The following is a 21081-nucleotide window of genomic DNA, read 5'->3' on the forward strand; positions in this document are numbered from 1 at the left end:
CCAAAACCATGCCAGGGAGGGTGCTGGCAACCCGGGAGTGAGGGCAATCACCTGCCAGCACAGGGCAGCCTGACTTTGGTTTTTGTTTGCCTCTGTAAACATGACCTCTCAGTTGCTTCTGCTAAGAGAGTGTCACAGTGATCACACTTACCAGAGTGTTACTAGACTAGAAATAACGCGGGAGTCTTCAGCTGTGTTCAGGTACTAACTCAAGATGAAAGTGCTGGGTTCAACGTACTCTGTCATCAGTAGAAGCACTTTTTATTACATACTGTGTTATTGTCTAACAAAGAAGGCTCTAATAACACTTGGGTTGCACACTGATAAATAGAACAGGCTGTACTCTTAATTTCAAAAGAAGTGACTTGCATGTTGATTCAGGTAAAAGTGCCTGGATGTATATATATCTGAAGTGGAGCTAAAACCTTGCCTAGACAAAAAATACCCATCTTGACACTTCCCTGTTGGCTGATTTAGGTTTCCTGCTCAAGGGAAAGTCCCACTTGGAGGCAGGCGTGCAGCTCTTGGCACATACTGTCCAGGGATGTTAGGCCTAGGAATGGGGTTCAGAGCACTGGTTCTGTGCTCAGATTCCCTGGATTACCCTAAGAGCAGCCAGTTTAAGCTTATACAAACACATTTGCTATTATGATGTAACGCTGTGTGTAGTCTGTTACTTTAAAAATGCAGTAGCGGAGTAATAAGCTCTTGTAAACAAAAAACTGACAAAGACACCAACACCCCAACCTAAACAACCGTAGCACCTGCAACAGGCAGGTCATCAAGTTTTCTAACATTTGTGGACTTTTGACTAAATTTATGATAGCCAGAAAAGCAGATCGTTCAGTGTCCATTTTTCTCCCAAGTCACTCCTTGTTCCTAGCATTAATTCAATGAATGGGAAAAACTGCTCAGCTCATACTGATGGCCAGGATTAATATGTACAGAGATTTGGATTGGCTAAGTGTTACAATCCAGTTTAAATCCAGAAGAGCAAAGAAAATTAAGTCTCTGTGTATAAACTGGAAAGAACTTAGAAGGTTCAAAATATACCCAAAAGATGTGATTAAAACCAAACAACGTTAGATGTTGGTGCCAAAACATGGATATGTTTTATTTAATAGTAAAAGAGGCAAAGAGAAAAGAAAGAAAGAAAGAGATAGAGAAAGAAGTGTGTGTGGGGAGTGGGGGGACAGGGAGAGAGTGACAGGGATTAGGTGGAAGCATATCACCCATGCGAAGGTCCCAATGATGTCTCGTGTCTCCCCTCCATCTGCTCTGCTGGTGGTGAGGGTCCCCCCTTGCTGCCGTGGCCACGCTGCCACACACCGCCACACGCCAAAGAGTATAGAATCTCATGGATTAATATACATTTTGGGCAGGTGGGAATGCCCACATACCTCCCTTGCAGGGAGCCAGTGTGACACTGTTCCTTGCAACACTGGGGGTCTGTTGCATCATCTCTGGTGTAGGGTCTGAGCACCCCTTTTGGGGGGGGCATTGATGGGCCATGACACCCTCTCTACTGTCCTTCACATGGATGCGGCTTTTTCCCCGTGTGAAGGGCCTCTCAGCTGAGCTGGTCTGCACAGTGGAGGATGGGCGGTCACTGTGCCTCTGACCAGAGGTTTTTCCAACACACACCCATAGCCTCTCCTCCCTCCACCCTTTTGGTGCGAGGGTCTGTGTGAGCCTGGCAGCTGACAGCCCTGGGGCAGTGGCCTCCACTCCTGAGGTGTTATACTTGTGCTTTGTGAATGTCCCCAGCCCTGAGTTGTTACTTTATCTTATCTTCATCAACCAGCGGTGTTGGGCCTCTCAGAGCCCTATTCAGGGTTTGGTAGTCTTCTCTGCAGCTTTTGTAATATAGTTTTAAAAGTCCTTCATGAAAATGTTTAAGTCATAAATGACAATATTTCAGTCTCTGACACTAAGCAACAGTGATCAGGACCTGATTAAAGAGTACCAAAAAGAAAGATAACAAGGAATCATCTCATCAGTCTAGTAGTCTGCACTCAGTTTATACTGTGAAGTCATTCATGAAAGGGAGAAAGAATAGGTGATGTGTGGATGGATCAAAACATGACTGTTAATGAATAAAGATGCAATGTGACTATCTGCAGCTTCCTAGCTCCATGCTATGAGTGCTACTGAACAGACCAGGATGCTGCATAACAGCAATGAGAAAAAAAGGTGTAGAGATACGTTTCCTTTTGGATACTGAATTTATGTTAGGGGAAGGATGCAGAGTGTCAAGATCGATGTGCCTGGTACCCAATAATGCCTGGTACTCAAAGTATCTGACAGGTTTTTAAGAATCACTGTGGACCTGTGATCTTTAAAAGAAGTTATGTCATTACAAAGTAATGTAATTAATAAGGATCTTATGCCGTGCAGTCTCAGAATGGGCAGGGTGAAGAAGTGGAAAGAATAAATTAGTCAGATGTGTAACAAAAGTATCCCAGCAGCAATAGAATGCTATGAATGCCATGAATATATGATGTCATGATGTTACGAATATAGTAAGTAATATAATAAGTGGAAGAAACAGAGCAAGATGGCAAGTCTTGTCAGGGTTTTAGCTAACTCTAGAATGGAAGCAAAACTAAATCTATTACTAGTTCACTTCTCTGAACAAGGCTGATACAACCACCTCACGGGTAGGCTGTTCTTCTAAGTGTAAACTGAAGGTTGTGATGATGCAGAGAGACTACTGCTTTGCAGCTTCACTGACACATAGTTTTACACTGAACGATAGGCAAGTATTTTGTTCTGCAAGATCTCAGTTCTGAGAAGGAAGATAAAAACACGTCCTTTTCATGTCTTATATTTTCAGTTGAGGAGATGAGATGGCAATATACATTTGCAGGGTATGCTAGATAAAGTGCCTACCTGGTGACCTACCCACCTAAAAGTTCAGTTTTAAATAGGAAACACTTGATTCAGGTCGCATCAGATTTTGCTTTAAAACCTTATGTGGGGAAGCACATAATGGTTAAATATGTTTCAAGCTAAAATACATTTATCAAAGAATATTAAAATACTTAGCTAATGTGTATATATTAGTCATTAATGTGGGAAAAGTAATCAGCTAACATTTACAGAGAGTTTAAGTAAAAACATCTTAAAGATGTGCCCTTACTTAAGTGATGAGTATAGTTTTGAACACATATAAGTCCTCCTTTTTTTCCTACAGTCTGTTATAAATACAGAAATAGCTGCCACAAAAAAGGCAAATAAATGAATAAATAAGTTTTGGTTCTAATGTGGGGGAGAAATATAGGACCCCTTATAAAGTGTAAAACATGACTGCTGTGCATGGCTCAATGACCACTCATTCAACATGGTGCCACCATGTTTCTACCAAAACAGGGACTTGCTCTTGTCTTTTCTCCCTTAGTCACCCATCCCAAGCACCTCATCTGTGGTAGCACAAGTGCTTGTGCAAGTTTTGATTTGGCAAAAATTGGCTGGATTTGTGTATTTGATCAGTTTATTCTGTAGTGGCTATACAGGGTTACCAATCCACATATATATTTACATTAATCTGTATTCAAGTGAGAGGGTTTTTTGACTGAATGCTTCAGCTTTGCATTGGGGGGATTAAATGGTTCACTTCTTGATAAGTCTTCACACTCATTTCAAAAAACCTGAGTTACAGAGCCTGAAATGTCCTTTCTGCCCCAGGCTGATTGGAAAACCCCCAACTCCACTAATGCTACAGCAGCCAAAGAGCAAGTACCATGGAGCAAACACAGGTATCACATAGCCTAGCACTGCTAAATGACACCACAGTAAAAATGCCAGCCGTCACAGGAGGAAAAGGATCCCTGTCTCCTGCCACTGCAGCACAACAGCATGGAAAAATCAGCAATGGAGATGCAGTGGTAAAAGTAGGGCTGGCATCATATACAGCCTCAGTTGTACCAACTGAGAGAAAAAGCAAAGGGTGTGCGGAGTACCCAGTGGACTTCAAAAATCTTTTTTTTTCTGGTTTGAATCTGAACTCTGCATGTTGGTCATGACAGCAGGAGAGTTATTGCTCAGTCCTTGCATGTAAATTTGATGTGTGAATCTGTTCAACCAGAGAATAGTGAGGGTAACAGAAGGTCTTTTCTTTCCCCATAGCTTACTGCATGTTGTTCCTGTAGTATGTGTTGACCAAAGGAGACTACAAGTAATAAAAATGTGCAAACCTGTAAGGAATAAGAAATCCTTCCACTATAGGAAATTATAATTAAAAGAAAAGTTAATCAAGAGCAATAAAATAAAAATATCACAGGCAGGAAGTAATGAAAAGTCTCAGTGGAAACCTTTACAGAGATAATCAGTGTAAATAAATAATCTTGATCTGAGAAAAGCACACATAAGCATTTTGTAAGAGTATATGAAGTCTTATGAATATGTTGGAAGAAGCAAGAAAAATGCAGTAATTATATTCTCATACAACCTCAACCCTTGTTTCTCTGTTCCACCAAGGCCTGTCAAATACATAAGCTCTTCGGGTTTGGGGTTTTTTTAAAGAGAGGTGTTATCCAAGTTATACACATAGTAATGTTGAGCCCATTTGCTGGTTTTGCAACAGAAAGCAAAATTAACGCCAGTGTTTTGCATTCTTGGCATTTTACTGGGCCACCCTTGTAAATCTGAACACAACACTGCAGCTCTGGCACCATGTGGTCAGCTTTGTTACAGGGATCTGTATTAGAGCGATGAGGGAAGTCCAACAGCTGAAAACGCAGCAGCTCGGATACCTTGGGCTGTTTCTGGAGGTGGCCACACCAGTGTGTCCATCTTTGCTACTTTGATCTTGTCAGAAGCTGAGGTGCTGAATTTGGCACATATCCAGAGCTCCAAGCTTTGGTCTCCCAGTACATGACAGTCCGGATACGAGGATATGTGGCAGCAGCTTGCAGCTGGCAATGGTTTGAACTGCTTGGGCAAGGTATGTCATTAATGCATGTAAATATCTTGGAAGTGGCTGCTAAGAGGATGGTGTCAGACTCTTTTTGGTGGTGCTCAGCGACAGGACAAGGAGTAGTGACCATAAACTAAAACATGAGCAGTTCCACCTCAACATGAGGAAGAACTTTTTCACAGAGGGTGGCAGCTGTTCAGGGAGATTGTGGAGTCTCCCTATCTCGAGACATTCAAAACCCACCAGGACATGCTCCTGTGTCACCTGCGCCAGGTGACTCTGCCTTGGCAGATGACCTGCAGAGGTCCCTCCCAACCCTAAGGATCCTGCGATTCTGTGAAGGTGTTTCTCCTCACTCCAGAGGCCACCTCGGCACAGGGCTCAGCTAGAACACAAGCACCCTTGATTTGCACAGCAGAATGAGAACCAGCTTAACGACCTCGTTCAGCTCCAGCCTTTTGGACGTGCTAAATGTGTCAACGCACCTGAGAGGTCTCATTTGCCTTTTAACAACTGGGGCTTCCAGAACGAGGTGGTTGATGCCAAACCGCTGCAACCTCACACACCTCGTGCCCCGCCCCCAAAACAACAGCTGATTTAGGTTTTTAAAATACCATTATTGGCGGGGAGAGGGAACAAAACCAACCACGCAAATAAGCCAACCCATACAAAGCCCCGCGCCGCAGGATTTTCCGGTACTTTGGCCTCTCTGGCGGCCTGTTGGACGCCCCGGCGCTCCCGTGAGCGCGGTGGCCGCGCAGGCGCAGCGGTGCCGGGGTGGGCGCAGAGCGGGGCGGGGGCGCGGATGGCGGCGGGGCCGTGCGATGCTACGCTTGCTCGTGGCCGTGCTCAGTCACTCCTGTTTTCTCCCCAGGGCCGGTTCTATGTTCTACGCGGTGCGCAAGGGCCGGCGGACCGGCGTCTACCGCACCTGGTGAGCAAGGGCCGTGGTGGAGAGGGGAACCCGCCCGGCCCGGCCTCACCGCGGCCCGCTCTGTTGCAGGGCGGAGTGCCAGGAGCAGGTGAACAAATTCCCCTTCGCTAGCTTCAAGAAGTTCGCCAGCGAGAAGGACGCCTGGACCTTCGTTCGCGCCGGCCTCCCGGGGCCGCAGCAGCCCGAGGCGGCAGGTAGCGCGTCCCGCCGCCCGGGCGGGAGGAAGGGAAGGAGGGCGGGCGGGCGTCCCGCCGGGGCTCGGGGCAGGCAGGAGGCGGCCCGCCTGCCCTGCACGGTGGCTGTGCCAGCGCTGCGGCCTCTGTCGGAAGGCGGGCACCAGCCCCCGTTCGTTCCGCGTCACTGGCGCAGGGCCGTGGCGGTGGCCCCCGGACGCAGCAGTGGATGTGCCAGGGCAATGAGAGCGTTTCTGTGGGTCCTTGGAGAGCGTTGCTTGTTCTGTGTCTGTAACTAAGGTGTAAGGGCCCTTACATGTCTGTTTCTTCGTCGGTTTGATTTAGGATGAAGAATGACTTGTGTATTCTAGTCTTTTTGCATAATAGTTTGGGGTGGTGTCAGATAGGACTAACATTGCTAATAGTTGATATCAACTGTTGACTTTAGAAGCAGTCATTTCGAATAAAATTTGATTTTGCTGAATTTGTTTTTTTTTTTAAGGGGCACTTGGTCCTCCAGCTGTAACTCAAGAAAGTGGTAGCCAGAGAGAGGAACCAGAATTCAATACCGTTTGTTGTAGTACATGTAAAAGGCCATATGAACAGTCTACAAACGAAGAGCAGATTGCAAAGCGTGTAAAACATGATGAAGCACGCTCAGTGTGCTCAACATCAACAGTCAGTGAAGATAAGTTTTCATATATGGGTGAGGTCTTTGATAATTAATTTAATATTCTTTTTTTTACTCTCTGTGAAGTAACAAGTGTAACTATTAGAAAGCTTTTAGAGAGGTTTTTATATGGCAGCATTAGGCCCACTATTGCTTTTTGAAATGAAAATGTGAGTCGTGATCTATTTGTTCACATTGTCCGTCAGTTTAATTTTGATTGGTTTTAACTGATACCAACATATAGCTTAATCATATCATTCTAGGTGTGATTTTATGTGTGTCTGGGTTACAGACTATATTTAAGTGTATTGCTGTAGCTGGGAAGTTTTGAAGAAGACATGAAGTATACTGAGATGTATGGGACGTGGGGCAGAAGCTGTTCTTGAGGCTGGCTGGTTTGACAGCCAGCAGTGAGGGTGTCAAGCTGCAGTGGAACTTGTGGTGTTCTGTGCTGCTAATTCATGTGGCTTCTGCAGTTAAACTTTAGGAAGGGCTCTCTGGGGAGGGATGTTTTGGGGATTAATATGCTGGCAAACATTTCTTTCAGCTTAAAGAGTCCATGTTCTTAAAGTGCTTGAACTTCTGATTTTGGTAATTTTTTTGTAGGTGACTTTGCAGTTGTTTATACAGATGGCTGTTGCACTGGTAATGGACGTAATAGGGCACGAGCTGGAATAGGTGTCTACTGGGGACCAGGCCACCCTTTGTAAGTAGCTGGCTGGAGTTTTTTTTTTATTAATATATTCTATTTGGTTTTTATGTGCTTTACAATACCAGCCTCCTTTTAAATATGAAACTCTGATGTTGAGACTCATAATGACAATGTTATGAGACAGAGGAGATACTGAGGGGAACAAAGAAAGCAGCTTCTCTGGGAAAGACAACTGGAAATATTTTGGAGGGCTGAAGCTAGAATTCAAGTGACCTGGAAAATTTTAAAATAGAAGTTGGTGTGCACAGAAGATGACAAATGGAATGTCATACTGATGTCAGGTCCTGATATGTGGGTTGCTCTATGCCGGTGAAAGCTAGAGCTAGAATATCCATTCATACTTTTTTATAAAAATAAAGTAACTCTCTTGTCTTTAATTTTTAAATGTGTAGCCATTTTACACCAGTCTCAATACTTGGGGTAACTAATCTACTATTTGTTCTTTGGACACAGAAATACCAGTGAAAGACTTCCTGGACGGCAGACTAATCAAAGAGCAGAAATCCATGTAAGTAGTCAATGTCCTGAATTCTGCATGTTAGCCTGTTTCAACTCTGGTTTCCAGAAACCAATATGGAGCTCTAAGGGAAGTATGTAAAATATCCAGAGTTACGACTTCAAACAAATAGTTATCTTCAAGTTTTATTGGTCTTTATTGGCTTTGAAGAAGGTAATTCACCTTGAGAATTCCCAAATGTCACCAAGCACAGCTATTTAAACAGCCTTACATTAGGGAAGTCTGCTCTCAAATCTGCATAGATTCCCTTTCATTTTCAATGTGTATGTTTCAGACCTTGGAGTGAGGGCTGCTGAGTATTGGTTAAGAGGAGAGTCAGCTTCTTAGGATGGCAGAATCAGAGTATTCGTAATCCTTGGGTAAATCTAAGAAACAACTCTAGGCTCCTGACTAACTTCTGTTTGTGACAGCAGGTTTAGTCTTCCCTTCTCATCTCCTCTTAATTATGATACTGCTGCTATGCCATACTCTGTGTTTGGACATGAACTGAAATGGGCACTTGATCTGCTTGAAAACTGCAAAGTTTATTTTAGAGACAAGCAGAGGTGGTGTTGGTGTGCCAGTTGTCAAACTTGTCACTAAAGAGCTTTTCAGTTCTACATCCACACCTAGCCACTTCTCCATGTTACATTTCAGAACCCGTTAAGGCTTCCAGACTGTTGGAAACGATATGAATCCTTCCTTCTCAAAGTTTTGGAGAAAATGCCTAAAACTTGTTGTGCAGTTGATAGAGGTTTTGGTAGTTAGAAAGTGGTTCAGAGAGCTACTCCTTCAGCACAGAGTTGAAACTCAGAACGTTATGAGGTTTTGTTTGCCATTGAAACTTAGGTGCCTGCCTCTGCCTGAATCAAAAAGGCGTTGTCTGCATACATAATTTTGGGATCCTCTGCACTAAAATGTGTTGATAATCATTGGTGGAGAAGTTACAGTAATACTCTTTGCAGTTCTGTGTTAGCATCAGGTACTTTCTTGGTATTTTAATTCTGTGTGGTCAGAATCCTTTCTGAACTGTGATTGTATTGAAATGTTCTTAAGGCAGCCTGCAAAGCAATAGAGCAAGCCAAGAGTCAAAACATCAAGAAGTTAATAATCTACACTGATAGCAAGTTTACTATTAATGGTAAGTTAACAATTTTAATTTTCCTGATACTTAAAAACACTGCATGCTATTTCATTATATTAAGACCCACAGAACATTCTGAGTCCTGGAGAGAGGAATGTAAGGAAGACAATGCATAACTCGTCACTCATGACCGCTTGGTGGAAAACTTTGGAGTATCAGACCTTGCCTGCTAACCATAGGAAATAAAAATAGCGTCAAAGTGTCTGTTACAGTAGTTACTGACAGAAGTAACAACAGGATTTTTGTCTTGAGGTGCTTAGTGTGACACAAGATCTAGAAAAATTGTTGCTTATGTATAGGCTGTGAACGCTGTACTCAGGAAATGACTTGGAAGTTGATGTGGTAACCTGTAGGTTTTTTGTTGGATTGGAGAGGCTGTCTTAAACACATGTGTGAAATACATTCAAGTTTTCTTGCTTCCAAGCTTTTAGGCTATACTGAAAGACTAGCCAGAAATGATATGTGCTCAGAGTATGTATTAAAAGTTTCACCTTCATCCAAAGACTTTGGAAACTTAATTCTATTCTCTATAAATACCATATGAAGCAGCTGATAAGACTTAGTTTCTGAAAAAAACTTTCTTCCTCTTTCCCCAAGATCTTCAGATTTTGTTCCTGTGATAATCTTGAACTGCATAAGTATTTTTTTTCTTTCTTTTTTTTCTCAGTTTTACAAAGGCAGTACATGTTTCCAGATTGCTTTGGAGATTTGATTTTGTGGGTTTTTTTTTGAAATGACCTTAAACAAAAACTTAGTGCTACTTATGATTGAAAATTAAATGTTGCTCTTTTACCCTGTTTTTATCTTAATCTCTTTGGTTTTGCTTGCAGTTTCATTTTGCATTTAGGGTCACCAAGATGCAGGTTCCGATTCTTGTTCAACCAAAGTTATTTTGTAGATGTGTCTAGGAGTTATTATTTAAAAATGCCAGAGGAGGCGGCCTGTAGTTAAGTACAAATGGATGTAGTTTGGTTTTAAGGAGGTTTTGTGTGCAAGATTGGTGATTTCCTATTTGGTTCAGGTCATGAAAGCAGTAAGGATGTCTTACATTGTCCACACGAGCTAAGATATTAAAAAAAAAAAAATCCTTACTTAAGCAGAACATAGACAATTTTCTGGCCAGCAGTAAACTTAGGTTACTGGACCATCAAGCAAATCCTTAGCTTCAGTTTATTGCAGTTAATGAGATAATTTGTGTATAATGCATATATAAGATTGTAGTATTTAAATTAAATATCTCTTTGGGAAAACATGGTTGGGTAATTCAGATAATAATGAAAAAATACAATCCTGAAAGACAGCAGCAGAGAACGAAACAAGAATTATCTTTTGCCTCCAGTGTCTTTGTCTGAGACTTTGTACAGGAGTTAATGTCTTGTTAAAGGCTGTTGGCTCCATCTAGATCCTTGTTGGCTCCTTTAATAGCACTGTTTACTGTTTGCACAGGTATTACGAGCTGGGTTGACAATTGGAAAACAAATGGCTGGAGAACAAGTTCAGGAGGAAGTGTAATAAATAAAGAAGATTTTGAAAGGCTTGATAATCTAGTAAAAGACATAGAAATTCAGTGGGTAAGTTCCTTGTTTCTTATTCTTAATGACATCTTAAACATGTTTCTGGTAAAAACTTACAAGTGTGGTCATAACTGAGAATTTTGTAGACCATAAGACTCACATCCTTAAATAAAACTGTAAATACAGAGGAGCTGCTTGTTGTGTTTAAAGCAAATTAGCAACATAACAAAGATTCTTGGAACCAGTATTTCATTTAAATGAATATTTGTGTTTGTTTCCTGTCTCTTACTACTACTTAGAAAATGCCTGCAATAATTATTTTTAGTGTGTTAGTAGATGCAATTTCTGTTACTGGAAATCTAACCTTGGAATATAACTGTCTTTTTGTGTCATAGCTGAATTTCTGTATTTGCTTTTCAGAACTCATTAAGATGCTGGTTTGTTGGAGTAAATCACATGAGTGTCTTTAAACTGAGAAAACCAAGTGTGTGTAACCCCAAATAAGCTAACTCTAGTTTTCTATGCCTTAACTGTGTTTCTTCTGAGAAAAATTGGCAAAAAGATCTTTAAAATAACAATTCTTAAATTGTTTTGCTCTCCAGTAAAGAAGTAACTGGATATATATATGGGTATTTCTGGTAAAATGTGTTTTTCTGAAACCTTAATATCAGTGCTTAACACTTTAGGTAATATATTCCTTCCCCTCTTAAATTTTAGCCTAACTGTGTTACAAGAGCACTGGATTGAGAAAATGTGTATACCATTGACTTTGCAGCTGCTAATGGCATGTTTACTCAGCTTCTGTCTTTCCTCTGTAGAAAACAAGGTCATGTAGATGTTTAATGTGCAATTTTTTAATGGGAATTTATTGCAGATACTCTGTTCATGTTGTTCTGTGTTAGAGTTGTTGACTCCAGTTTACAGGCTGACTTGATTTTCTATAGCTGCTCCTATTTTCTGTTGAGGAGAAACTAAAAATTCAAAGACCAACTAAGCTGTTCTTGGGAATATTTTACATAATTAAAAGATACTCCTTTATGCACACTTCTTAAACCTGAATCTCTTTTAAAAATTGGGAAGAATTTTGTTTCAGGAGGAGTGTTGTATGCATACAGAATCTTCCATGGGCTGCAGGTGAATCTCTGCTCCACCATGGACTTCCCTGGGCTGTAAGGAGGACAGGCTGACTGACCATGGTCTGCACCACAGACTCCAGGGGCATCTCTGCTCAGGTGCCTGGAGCACCTGCTCCTTCAGCAGTGACATTGGCATCTGCAGAGCTGTTCCTCTCATGTATTCTCAGTCTTTTCTCTGGCTGTTGTGCAGCATTTTTACCCTTTCTTAAACATGTTATCACAGAAGAGCCATCAGCTTTGCTGGTGGGCTTAGCTGTGTCTAACCTGTGGGTCCCTTTTGGAGCTGTCTGGATCTGGTTCTGTCTGATGTAGGGGCACTGCTGGTGTCTTTTCACACCTGCAGCCCTTCACCTGGTACTAAACCCTTGCCATATAAATCTAGTATCATCTCACACACCTTCATGCTTGTCCCCTCTCAGATCTTGTCAAATAGCAAGCTTGATTTTTCTTCCTCACCTGCCTACTCCACCCTTACTTCTGACAAGGATGGGCTTAGAGTTGAAAGATTTTTCCATTCCTGATTGATGGATGGACAATTAAGACATCTAAAAATTGAGAGATTCTTTTAATATCCTGTGTCTGTATCCTAAGCAAGTGCTCTAACTACCAAGGCTTTTAGTGGAAGAGAGGTCTTTTGCTTTTGGGGAAAGATTAACTCAGTCTAAGCACTGAATGCAGGGAGGTTTTTCTCTCTTCTCTGTAAGTGGGAATTTTGAGTTAGAGCTGTTGTCTGCATGTCTTAAAGGAGAGGTTAGGTGGTCCTTATGCTACTCACTAATTCCCATAAAGATGATTTTCACAGTTTGGCAAGACTTTCCCTAGAAGAAGAGAGACTATGAAAATCCCTGGGAAGAATGACTAAGGGCTAAATATTAGGTGAGGACCTCTGAGGAGGTGCTCCTGTACTATCAGTGACAGGGTGTTGTTTGATCAAATTTCATGTATCTACTTTCTTCCTGGTTTCTTTCAAATCTAACACTCCTATATTTTGCCCTGACAGATGCATATTCCCGGTCATGCTGGCTTCCGAGGAAATGAAGAAGCTGATAGACTAGCAAGAGAAGGAGCTTGTAAACAGAAGTGCTGATGTCCTGGGATTAGAGACTGTTGCGCTGGGAGGAAAAGGCCTAACATGACAGCAACAGCTTGAACTGCTGTAATTGTTTTGGAGTTGAACTTTGAGCTGTACTTCTTTCTGGCCTGAAGCACTACATATAAACCAACTTCTGGGAAGGAAAACCCCACATTTTCTTCTATTGCATTTGTTTTATAATTGAGACAATATTTAGTTGATGATACTGAGAATTTGTTTTTTCTGCATCTATTGGAAGGGCTGTGGTCAGTGTTTTTAGCTGTCTTGTGTACTTATGAATTCACCATAAAGACAGGCTTCTGGAGAAGTAATCTTAAATTGTTCTGTATTTTTCTTAGTGAAATAAATTATTTTTTTTGTACAGAGGTGTATATTGCAGCCCAAAATAGCTGGGGCAGACTTTGGGGTTGGTTGATTTGGTAGGAGGTCATCTAAGACAGATGTCCATCCACAGATGGGTTTGTAACACTGACCTGTGTATGCCTCACAGTGTCAGGTACAGCACCAGTAGCTTGCTTTTATCATGGTTTTTTGCAGGGTGGCATAAATAAAGAAGAAGCCAGATCACAAGAAAACCTGAACAATGAATTTTTACTGTTCTGTACCTGCTTCATGTCCAAACTCTTTGTCTCTGGCTTCCTGTTTCCATTAAGTAGGTTTTTTTATGCATACTGGTTCTCATTAGCATTGTTAGTTCCTCTTCAGTGTTGTCCCAAAGGTAGTAATATACCAGTTCGTCTGAAATGGGACTAGAAGATGATAAGCTTCTTCATATCTTCTGGATATCAAATGTTTGACTTCATTTTTTCCAGTCAATTATGAGATTAATGGAATGGCTAATGTGCACTTGAATTGGAGAGTAATTACCAGTAATCAACATGGGTTTATTTTCTGTGCAAGTATACAGGAAAAGCAAACAGGTTTGTTGTGTTATCTGTGTCATCTTCTCTATATGATACCTTTGTACCACTGAATAGTAGGGCTTAAGCTAGAAGTAACTGAAATGTTTTTGTATTTGTTAATTGCTGTACAGAATGGTTAGAACTGCAGAAGCTTGTTACTTAATAGTTCTCATGCATTATAATATCATATCCTGAGGCCAAGTATGAGGTTTTACATATTTAGTCGCATGGTTGTGGTAGGAGGAGGAAACTGGCTAGCCAATAGTTAATAGATCAGTGAGGGTTGGTTGTTTTTTTTTTTTTTTTTTGTTTTTGTTTTCTCCAAAGCTGTACATTAGAGTTCATCTAGGGGTCATGAGGGCACTGACTGGATTGCCCCCTCTGCTTCTTTTGTATATCTGCACACAGGTATCTGTTTAATTTGGAAGTTTGGCTGCAAGGATAAGATCCACCACCCCAATCAGATTTCTAATTACTTGCCTATGGTACATACTCAGTTAAACAAGTAAATCCTATTTGCTGTATGGAAAACAGTATTTTTTTGGAAGCAGAAGCTTTGGAAAAACTAAGCTAGTGGTGGGTAAATCGTAAGAACTGTGTAATACTGAATTTAGGTCACTTGATTACCTGCATCTAATAGGTAGATTATAACAAAGTCTAATAGGAGAGTTTTATATTAATTTGATACAAATATTCTTAGTCTGGAAATTTAGGACAGAAGAAAGCAAAGAAGAAGGTTATAAGAATAAGGCTGATTAAAGGATGAAAAAGAAATAGTACTTTTCACAAGTATTTAACAAGGCCTTGAGGGCCTGCAGAGGATGTTGGATGTCCAAGTCCTCTTTTCAGCAAACTGCAAGTTTAGGAGAATATTGGCAGTTACCAGCCATGACCTTCAGTGCTGGCTGTCGCAAATCATCTCCTTGTCCTCCATCTGCCTTAACACAGCTTCTAGAGTATCTGTTTGATGACCAGTGCTGCTCAAACATGAATACTATTAAAGATCTGGTACCTTTTTATAAAAATTGGAATAGTAGTGGTTGAGACGCTCTGGTAAGTATAAAACTCTTTTTAGGAAGAAGAATGCTAAGGAGGGATTGTTTTAGTTGTCTGTCTATTCTTATATCGTGTTTTACTGGCTGTTGGTTTATTTGCCATATAGAATCATATAGACTGAGAAGTGTGGAGGCTGGAGGGGACACACCCCAGTGTGTCGTGTTCACTCCAGCTCGGGGAGGACGCTGAGGCTGTATCTCCATGGATGGAGACCATGCAAGCTTTTCTGCGCAGCATTTCTTACCACTAGGTTTTTTTCCTTCTAATGTCTTCTTTATTTTTCCATATTGTGGGGTTGCAATGCAGGCCTTTAAGCCTGAGACGTACTGTTCTGTCAGCGCATTACAGCCAGGGCAGACACGATGCAAAGACTGTGGCCGGTCAGTCGCGTTACCCGAGGGGGCTGGTGCGGGCGAGAAGCCCCGAGCCCCGGCCGCTCTCTCGGCGAGACTCGGCTCTCAGCCTGGAGCTGTTCCCTCAAACGAAAGCGGCGCGCTCCGCACCGCACCCTGTTCAGCGAGTTCGGAGCTGCCCCTGGCGCCCGTAAAGGCTCCCCCAGGCCGCGGGGCGGGCCGGGTCCCCGCTCGCTGCCGGGCGCTGGAGCCCCGCCGGGGCGGGACGCGCTCCAGCCCGGCCCCGCGGACGCTGGGGCGGCGCGATGGTGGAGGCCTGGTACATGGACGAGTCCCAGGAGGACCAGCGGGCCCCGCACCGGCAGCGGCCCAACCGCGCCGTCAGCCTGGAGCAGCTGCGCCGCCTCGGCGTGGTGTACCGCAGGGTACGGCGGCGGTACGGCCGCGTACGGCGTGGTGTACCGGGGTGTACGGCGGGGGGTAGCGCAGGGGGTACCGCAGCGTACGGCGGGGCGCTGCGGCGCCGGGCTGAGCCGCGCGGGGAGCCCGCGCCGGGCCGGGCCGGGCCGGGCCGCGGAGGGCGAGGCAGCCCGGGCAGGGGCCGGTGCACGCACCCCGTGTCCCTGGGGCAGCTCCCCCTGCGGACCGGCCCGCCCCGGCACTGCCGGCACCTCGAGATTCCCACGAGTTCCCTGAGTTCCGCCTTAAGCAATGGCGTACGAATGCTCTTTTCTTTCCCTCTCTGCCTATTTTTTTTTTTTTTTTAGTTGGATGCTGATAACTATGAGACTGATCCATGCTTGAAAGAGATTCGGAGAGCAGAAAATTATTCTTGGATGGATATAGTGACCATACATAAGGACAAGCTTCCAAATTATGAGGAAAAGGTGCGCGAAACTTTGTTTTCATTGCGGGTTTCCGCTCCGTCTGCCGCTGGAGCGTGCGGCCAGCGTGTGACACCTGCACAGCCAGCAGGACACAGGGATGAGGCTTCCACGTCTAAAATACATCCTGTACCGAAGTCCTTAACATTAAAAAAGACCTTTTGATATTATTTTAAAGATAGCAGAGGTCTTTTGCTTCTGTAGATTGCTTTCAGAGGTTTTGAGGATCATTTCTATCACTGTCATTTCAAAACTAAGATTCCTACCAGGAGAGTTCTGCCAATGCTGACCTGTCCTCAGAGAACCTCTCTGGCAAGTGGCTGCCAGCTGGGCCTGGGCTTTGAAGGCTAAAACGTCCTAATGGCTGCCTGCGTAATGTGCCTTTTTAAAGTGAGTGTTAACCCTACAGAATTGGAGGGATACATTCCTTGTACAAGAAGATTGTTACCTTGGGGAGTTGGAACCTTGACAATTTCATAACAGCTCAATGCTGTTCAAGTGAGCCTCCTTGAAGGAGCTTTCTCATCCCAGCCTCCAGGTGCTGCTGGCTTGCTGCTCTGACTTGAGGACAGCAGCCCAATGACACTTTCATATTTTTATTAAATTTCCATTTACCAGTTTGTTTTAAGCCCATTGTGTTCTAGTTGTTTTATCTTGGTGAAAAGGTGAATTAGGTAGTAACTCATTAGGTAGATATCCTGGGTAGGCTTTATCTGACAGAAACACATTCTTTACAAGATGTAGGGACTTTTGCTCATCCTGCTGTGCCAGATCACTTCTGGCTCAAGGACATTTGCACGAGTGTAGCTGAATATCATCCAGACCTGAGCAGGTGGTGACGGTACCTGGCACTGCACTGCTCACTGTGCACTAACCCTCTCAGTTCTTCGTTAATTGTACTTTTAAAATGTGTTTTATATTCTGTGCATGTAGAAGAAGAATTCACCATTCCAGAAAAAAAGAGAAGGGTGCTGCCGCTGCCTTGGACGAGAGAGCCTGGAGCTGGGTCTCACTGTGTGTGGGCAGGCATGGCACACTTTATATCAGATTGCTGTAGATGGGCCATGTTTGGCAGTAACTGCATTTTCACAGACAGTAGTAGTACTCGGTGCAGCTAATTCAGCTCTACATCAGTGTAAAAGGGGGGGATAATCTATAGCTTTGTTCTGGTATTGCACGTTGGGGAAAAAAAAAGGCACAAAATGATCAAACTGAGCACATGCAAGGACCAAATCCTGCAGTGGGAAGTTTTACCCATTTCTCTTTCAAATGGGTGTAAGCATTACTGTTATTCAGAGAATGGTTATGTACAGCTAGAGCTGCTTTTCTTGTCAGAGGAGTTCTGTCCTCCAAAGGAAATGTATGAGCCTGCTTAGATGTGTCCTGAGACAGGGACTGCCTGGCCAGCTTGGCCATCTTAACTATGTTGGTCTCCTCTGTTAGTTAAAACACAGTTACCCTTTGAAAGCCTTTCTCTGCTTTGCCACATGTTTCTACCAGATTTCTTTGCAGTTTTCCCATGTTCAGTAGTTTTAAGAAATATTTGCTATTCCTAGATAAAAACATTTTATGAAGAACATTTACACCTTGATGATGAAATTCGCTACATCTTAGAGGGATCTGGCTATTTTGATGTTCGAGACAAGGACGACAAATGGATTCGGATTTCCATGGAAAAAGGAGACATGATAACCCTCCCTGCCGGCATATATCACCGATTTACACTGGATGAGAACGTATGTTGTTGTAGATTACCGTAAATTTTGATGACAAATCCATGTGAATATATATCACATTAGTAACTACATGCCCTGAGACTTGCAGTTCATTAGCAAAATACATATGAAGGAGGAGAATGAAAAATACTAAATAATTCACAGCATCTGAACCTTTCATCTCCAGGTCACAAATTCAGCTTCTCCTTGTCAGCTGTAAGTCATGGCCACATGATATCTGTGGCATGTCAAGCCTTGGGCTGACCCTCCCACAATTGCCCCAGCTGTCAGTTGAGGCGGACAAGGTGTAGATGGATCCTTCTGTGTTGCCTTGTTGTGTATTTTTGTAGGGATAGAAGTGCATGTCTGTGTATAGCAGTGACATTTTTCACAAGTGTTAAATTCACCTTTGGAGAAAGAAGGATTTAAGGGTCCAGAGCCACTACTTGCAACTACTGTGTGCTAAGCTGGATGCTGGCTTCACAGGAGGTGACCTCTTTTGGAATGGTATTTTTGTCAGTGGGAGCATGAGATTTGCACTCAATGTCTTGATCTGTGTTTCTCTTCTTGTGGGCTTTTACAAATGTGTTTGTAACGGAATTACCCCTGCAAAATGGGGAAACGTGCTGTCTCCTGTGTGGCAAAATCACATCTCTGGTGAAGCCTTGAGAATGGTTTTGTTTTGAATCAGCTGTCCAGATAGCAGTGTTCATACATGTGAAAAAAGGAGATGCTGCTTTGGTGAAAAACCTGACTTTTCCCATCTGCATCTTGAGATCCACAGTGAATAAGCTGCATTTACTATTTTAAGACCTTTTCTTTACATAGACAAAGTGTCAGGGGTTATGGTTGAATCCCCAAGAAGTCTTAAATGTTTGTTTACGTCAGGAGCTTTAGTCCAGAAGCATCTTCAAAGTAAAATCTTTAGGTGCTTCTAGACCCTTGCATTTTGCAGCTAAGTTCTGTTGGTACCTAACTTTATTCTTACCATTGCTGAATGCCTGGGTGTAAGATAATAATCTATCTGTGTTTTATAGAATAGGTAGGGTCTAAATCTGTAGTGTAGTGGACAGAAGAGGAGAGTTCCCCATAGCCCCATGGTTTGGAGCACTTCTGCAGGATGTAAAATCCAATTTTCTGCTGCCACAGCTGTACCTTGCACCAGGCATACTTTTGGTTAGCTGGTGTGAGAGGCTGTTGCTTTTCCTGTTGGAATCTGGAGACTTTTCACTTCCTGTAAGCATTATTTTTTTGGCAGTTTATGCACTCCCCATTCAGTTTTTATGGCTCTGACTTCAAAGCTTCTGGTATTCCCCAAAAGCATTGTGTAAACATCTTGGGTACTCTGGTTGCTGCTGTTTAACTAAGCAAATAGGATTTAAATGCTGCACTGCTGATTATTGTGGATCCAGTGCAAAAGATTTGGATAAGACGGGATGGTTTTGGTTTCTTTGAAACAGGGAGAAGTACTGCCTCTGCCTGAACTGGAGGTTCTGATCATGACACAATGTATCACTGCATTATGCCAGAGTCTCCCACGGCAGGCACCGGGAGCAGGAACAGCAGTATAGTGCTTTTATTTTCTGGATTGTGTGAAGCTTTCAGTCCATCATGAAATAGTTTCAAAAATTTCTGCAGAAGTGCAAATGAAACCCTAGCTTTGGAATGAAGATCCCTCGAAAAGGAGCTCTTAAATTGCTTGTCACTTCTTGTTCTTTGGCAGAATTACGTGAAGGCAATGAGGCTGTTTGTTGGAGAACCCGTCTGGACTGCGTACAACAGGCCGGCTGATGATTTTCCTGCTCGGAAACAATATATGAAGTTTTTGGCTGATGAAGCACAGTAATGGTGTCTGAGACCTGACCTGACAGGTGGAATGTCCTGAAGCCCCATCAGAATAAATGTGCCTTGTTGCTTTTCACTGATTAAACTTGTATTTACACAGGAAATTGGAATCACAGAATTATGGAAAAATTTAGATTGAAAGGTCATTTGGAGGTCATTTAGTCCAACCCTGTGAATTACTATGCCAGATTTAAAGCTAGACCAAGTTGCTCAAGACCCTGAAGTTTGGAAACCTCTGTGGTGGAGGTCCCACAGCCTGTCTGGGTGCTGGTTCCAGCACTTAGCTGCTCCCATGGCCAAGCATTTATTCTTCATGGCCAACTCCTTGGTTGCAGCTTGCAGTTGTTGTCTCTTGCCCTTTCACTGCATGTCTGAGGAGAGTCTGGCTCTGTCTTCTTCACAGTCCCTGTTCTAGCAGGAAACTGTAGTTGGGTCTCCTCTGAGCTTTCCCCTCTCCAGGCTGCACAAACCAGTGCCCTTGGCTGGGCTCCCTTCTGTTAAGTAAGATGTTCAGTATGTTTTGCCCTGGTTCTGGTGACTGAGGGCTGTCACTTGTAACCACCTGACAGTTAAGCTCAAAGCACTGACTGTTTTGAGCCCAATGGACCCGAAGTTCTTGGCTCCATAGTTTACATCCTCAGGCTATGAGGCTGCTGTGGGACATGCTAGTGAAAGTCTTGCTGGAGTCAAGGTGAATGGTGCCTATGGTGTCCCCTCTGCCACAGAGCCAGTCCTTGCCCCTGGCAGTCGGCATCAAGCAGAATCTGCCCTTGAATTGGTGAATTGGCATTGACTGGTTGCTCCCCATCACCTGGTATTTCTTGTGCCTGGAACACCTTCCATAATGGCTTATTCTGTAACAGTCCTGGGGACTGAAGCGGGGCTGAGCAGCCTGAAGTTCCCCAGATCTTCTGTCTGCCTTTTTGAAGGTGGCAGTGTTATTTGCTTTTTTATGCTCAAAAAGGTTTTCCTGATCTCTGTGACCTTTCAAAGATGCCAGCAGCCTTGCAGTGACATTAGCTAGTTGCACTTACTGTTGCTCAGGAATCCATTTTCTAACCTTTTTTTCCTTGATATTTCTGGCAGGTGGAATTGGGAGAGGTGGGCTACATTAATATTCATTTTGCTCAGAATCCATGCTAATGAACTACGTAGGATTCTGGTTTTAATTAAAGAAAATAAACCCTGCTTCCTTCTTGTCTAAAAATGTTCATAAGGTAAATTTGCATAATCGGCATTTTAGTATGCAGCTTTCCAAGTTCTGCCCTGGTGCATAAACCTGTGGTTTTCTCAGTAAAATGTAGCAAATTGTTCTTGCAATTTATTAATAAAATTACTTTGACCTAGGTATGTTGATTTTTTTTGTGTGGTTTTTTTTTTTTTTTTTTTTTTAATTCCTTGTGCTGCCATTTAGGACACATTGAACAACAGTGTTACTGTAATTGTTAATCAGCTTTTATTCCTTGTGCTGGCACTGATTTGTTCTGTAACATGGGACAAATTACTGACTGTGTGTGCCTCAGTTTCTTGAGCTGT

The 21081-nt window shown here is 43.0% G+C and overlaps 2 protein-coding genes across 3 annotated transcripts; both read left to right on the plus strand.

The window, feature by feature from the left end:
• Positions 1-5696: 5696 nt before the first annotated feature.
• On the plus strand, positions 5697-13371 carry RNASEH1 (ribonuclease H1). 2 transcript variants are annotated; one of them, XM_032104505.1, is made up of 9 exons: positions 5697-5852; positions 5922-6046; positions 6528-6731; positions 7302-7401; positions 7861-7915; positions 8960-9044; positions 10494-10618; positions 12500-12573; positions 12698-12789. In XM_032104505.1, exons 1-8 carry the CDS (start codon positions 5743-5745, stop codon positions 12557-12559), a joined length of 864 nt encoding a protein of 287 aa, XP_031960396.1. In that variant the 5' UTR covers positions 5697-5742; the 3' UTR covers positions 12560-12573; positions 12698-12789. The 2 variants fall into 2 exon arrangements, with proteins under 2 accessions (XP_031960396.1, XP_031960395.1); XM_032104504.1 differs by lacking the exon at positions 12500-12573 and having other exon boundaries at positions 5699-5852; positions 12698-13371.
• Positions 13372-15351: 1980 nt separating this feature from the next.
• Positions 15352-20901, plus strand: ADI1 (acireductone dioxygenase 1). The gene is made up of 4 exons (XM_032104513.1): positions 15352-15526; positions 15869-15988; positions 17542-17721; positions 19424-20901. The coding sequence occupies exons 1-4, from the start codon at positions 15407-15409 to the stop codon at positions 19544-19546; spliced, it is 543 nt and encodes a 180-aa protein (XP_031960404.1). The 5' UTR covers positions 15352-15406; the 3' UTR covers positions 19547-20901.
• Positions 20902-21081: the final 180 nt, after the last annotated feature.

Source organism: Corvus moneduloides, chromosome 3, assembly GCF_009650955.1.
Source record: "Corvus moneduloides isolate bCorMon1 chromosome 3, bCorMon1.pri, whole genome shotgun sequence".
Lineage (NCBI taxonomy): Eukaryota > Metazoa > Chordata > Aves > Passeriformes > Corvidae > Corvus > Corvus moneduloides.